At 38.9% G+C, this 3590-nt stretch overlaps 1 protein-coding gene across 1 annotated transcript; it reads left to right on the top strand.

Moving 5' to 3' along the window:
* Positions 1–361: 361 nt before the first annotated feature.
* On the top strand, positions 362–3047 carry ATF3 (activating transcription factor 3; the record flags this gene model as incomplete). Its single annotated transcript, XM_081997581.1, has 3 exons — positions 362–601; positions 1531–1638; positions 2598–3047. The coding sequence occupies 3 exons, from the start codon at positions 362–364 to the stop codon at positions 2793–2795; spliced, it is 546 nt and encodes a 181-aa protein (XP_081853707.1). The 3' UTR covers positions 2796–3047.
* Between the last annotated feature and the right edge of the window lie 543 nt (positions 3048–3590).

A 3590-nucleotide genomic window follows, 5' to 3' on the forward strand; every position in this document is an offset into this window, starting at 1 on the left:
TTCACACATTACCACGTTAAAATTTCAAGTATACATACATAGAAACAATTTTTTCTGTATTAAGTTTCAGAAAGACCTAGATATTGTGTAATGTGATGATACTATTATTATTTTTAAATACCAACTTCAAGTATTTAGTTGGTAAGTTATTTAGTTATTAAAGTAGAAGTTTTTACTAGTGAGCAAATTCTTAACTGCTTGACTCCAGTGAGAGGTTGGGGTAGATGGGGAATGAGGACTGAAGCAGTGCAAGAAATACAGTATTATTTCACATTATAAAATATACCTGTAGGAGATGTTATTTGCCTTTCTAAAGTTGTTGAAAGACTATTGTTATTATCTCTTTTTACCTTTCAGCAAAATGATGGTCCAACACTCAGGCCAGGTATCTGCGTTAGAAGTCAGCGCCTCCGCAATTGTTCCCACTTTGTCCCCTGCAGGGTCACTGGGGTTTGATGATTTCACAAATTTAACCCCACTGGTGAAAGAGGAACTGAGGTTCGCCATTCAGAATAAGCGCCAGTCCCACAGGATGTCTTCTACATTGGACGCGGTGACAGTTTCTGAAAGGCCAATTGAAACATCAGTCATGAAAACAGAGGTATGACTTTTTAAACAGCATTTCAGTGCAAATGATTAATTCTCTAATAAAATTTCACCATAAAACCACTGATTATATCCAACAACGCTCTCCACCATACTTGATCCTTTTAAGCCTGCTGCTTGGCTTTCTATTAAGTGCTTCTGGGAGACCCTCTGTTTCTTGTTTCCATTGAGGCCTATAGCTAGGTATTTTATTTTTAATTATGAACTAATGACAATGTTTTATAGAGAGTAGAGCAAGTGCTAATCTGGTTTCCCTGCCTACTTGTGGCTGAACTTGGAATAAGTCACTGCAGCTTTACTTCAGTGAGGACAGTGCAGTAGGACCCACGTGGACTACACTGAAGTAGACATGGCCATGCTATGTCCACGCTAGGTTTTTACTTTAACATAAGAGTCTCCATGAAAAGCATTTTGTTTACAAAGTGGAGAAGTAGCTGAAATTAGGGAAATAGCTACACCTTTGTCTGAGCCTCCACAGGAAACAAAATAAAGCTTGAAGGAGCATGTTAATATCCCCTTTTTTGTGCTGCCTTTAATTTGCTGCACTCTCACTGCCTTTCTCATGCCACATCCTCTGCTCCACTTCCCATGCTCCTTTTTCTCCTGGGGAAGCAGAGAAAAGATGGAGGTCTGGGAGTCAGCCCAGGCAGATGCTTGGCAAGTTTGAGTACCATTGATTTAAAATGAGCCATCACATGGATTACATCCATCCAAACTCCAGTCAGGTTTTTATTGACAATTCTAATGGAGTTACTACTGTTTTACTGTATGGCAAACAAGGTCAGAATCGCATCCTTATGTAACTCATGATCTGAGCACTGACAACACTATCCATGTTGCTTTTTAAAATGCAGAAGTTATCAGAATACAGGTTGAGTATTTACAATATCTTATGGATTTTGTGTATCTGTTTTTATGGGACAGTTTTCTCCTGAAGAGGATGAAAGAAAAAAGCGAAGAAGGGAAAGGAACAAAATTGCTGCTGCAAAGTGCCGAAACAAAAAGAAGGAAAAAACAGAATGTTTGCAGAAAGTAAGTGACTGGTTTGAATTGTTCTCAATCTGTCATCCTGCCAGCATCTGAACAGACAGCCCAGGGGCACTGTCATAGTAGGAAATAGAGAAAGATGTCACCCAAAACTCTGTAAACCTGTCAAAACGTTAGTTATAAGAAAATGAACATGCTATATATCAAAATCAAACCTGGTTAAAACTGGGGAAAAAGTGAAAGCATGGTAGGTGTGCTGAGAGATTATTTTTTCAGTGACCGATCTTGTCTATGGGGATATTAACTTGAATGTGTACACTGAACACAAAAATAGTAAAATCTCACTTCATATAATATCCATTGTGGAGTCCAACAGCCTACAAACACTGACAAGTAACCTCTGACTTCTTTATGAAATGAGTGGCATAGTACCTTAGCCCTGAATTCTCTGTCCTAAGACTCCAGTAGTGTCTTCACCTGCTCTGCCACAATATAAAACTGTATTACAGCAGCGTCAGGTCTGTCTTTGTTCCTATATCCAGAGGTGGGGCAAGAAAAAAAAGCTATGTCCTTACTTTGTTAGCTTAACATGGGTTTGCAGATACATGACATGATGTTCCAGGGAGTTAATAAGAAGCATAGATAATTTTGGGTAAATTTCTGACCCAAAGGGTTCAGAATAATTTTGCAGAAGGTAGCAACAGCACTTTGGATGCCTGCTCTTCTAAGTCAATGCAAATCTGAATTTGGCCTTTCAACTTTTTTTTTTTTTTTTTTTACACTCAGTTCTGAAGGTAACTGTCAATCTTTTTTTTTTTTTTTTTTTACTATTATCGATTGGGGAATGTATAGTTTCACCATTACAAGACACTAAGAACATGCAGTTTCTTTCTCAGCTAGCCATATGCTTTCCCACCAATGAAAGACTGCAACTATTAGATAAACGGTGCAATTAACTGCTTGAACTACTCAGTCTCATAGTTGTTTCTGTCCTTTGCGACTAGGAATCAGAAAAGCTGGAAACTATCAATGCAGAATTAAAAGCCCAGATTGAAGAGCTAAAGAATGAGAAGCAGCATTTGATATACATGCTAAATCTTCACAGGCCCACTTGTATAGTTCGGGCACAAAACGGAAGGACACCTGAAGATGAAAGGAATCTTTTTATTCAACAGATCAAAGAAGGCACATTACAAGGTTAAGTGATATGGCAAACACGGAAATATTTATAGTGTTTTTAACAACTACCAGAATCCATGGAGGGTCTGACATAATGTGTAGGATTCTATTAGTCAAGAGCCTTTAGGAAGGGCAGATTGCTTTCTTAAGCGGAAAGAATCATTTCGGCTTGACAGCGATTCTTCCCCTTGGAAGATCTGGTCTCAATCAAACTGAAGAATCTTCTGCCTCAAATATAGGTGTTGCACCCGTCATACTTGCTGTTCCTAGGAGCTACAGACAACAGCTTCAGAAGTTTTAGCTCTCTGCTAGTATACAGTATCTGCACTCACGATGTTTGTGCTAGAACACTATGACTTCCGATGATGCACATGGTACAGACAGCTGTGCTGGATGGACATTACCTTTCCTTGTTGCTGGTAGGGAAAGCAGACTGAGAGTATTTTTAAAGTTTCAAAGTTTCCAGGAGGATGGTTTCTGGCAGAACGTACTGATACGTAATGTTGCATTCTAACCTAACACACACATAAACACACAAAAAGTCTTTAGTTCCAACTAAGCTTTGTCATTTTTTTCACAACACTTGTGTGGGTTTTTTCTATGACTCATCTCAGACTGAATTTGAAAAGCCTAGTAGGTGTGACAAAGAAATGTTTCTTGCAAAATGTCCACGTAGCTAAGTTTGTATTTTATGAGCTGGAACCCCACCTACTATCCTTTGGGGACTACAGTTTTTCCTTGAATTGCTGAAGACCAGCTTGTACCACCACTTGGTGACTCTGTGAATTGGACCCACTGGAAAGAGGAAACTAACTATG

Source organism: Phaethon aethereus, assembly GCF_964289735.1.
Source record: "Phaethon aethereus genome assembly, chromosome: 3".
NCBI lineage: Eukaryota > Metazoa > Chordata > Aves > Phaethontiformes > Phaethontidae > Phaethon > Phaethon aethereus.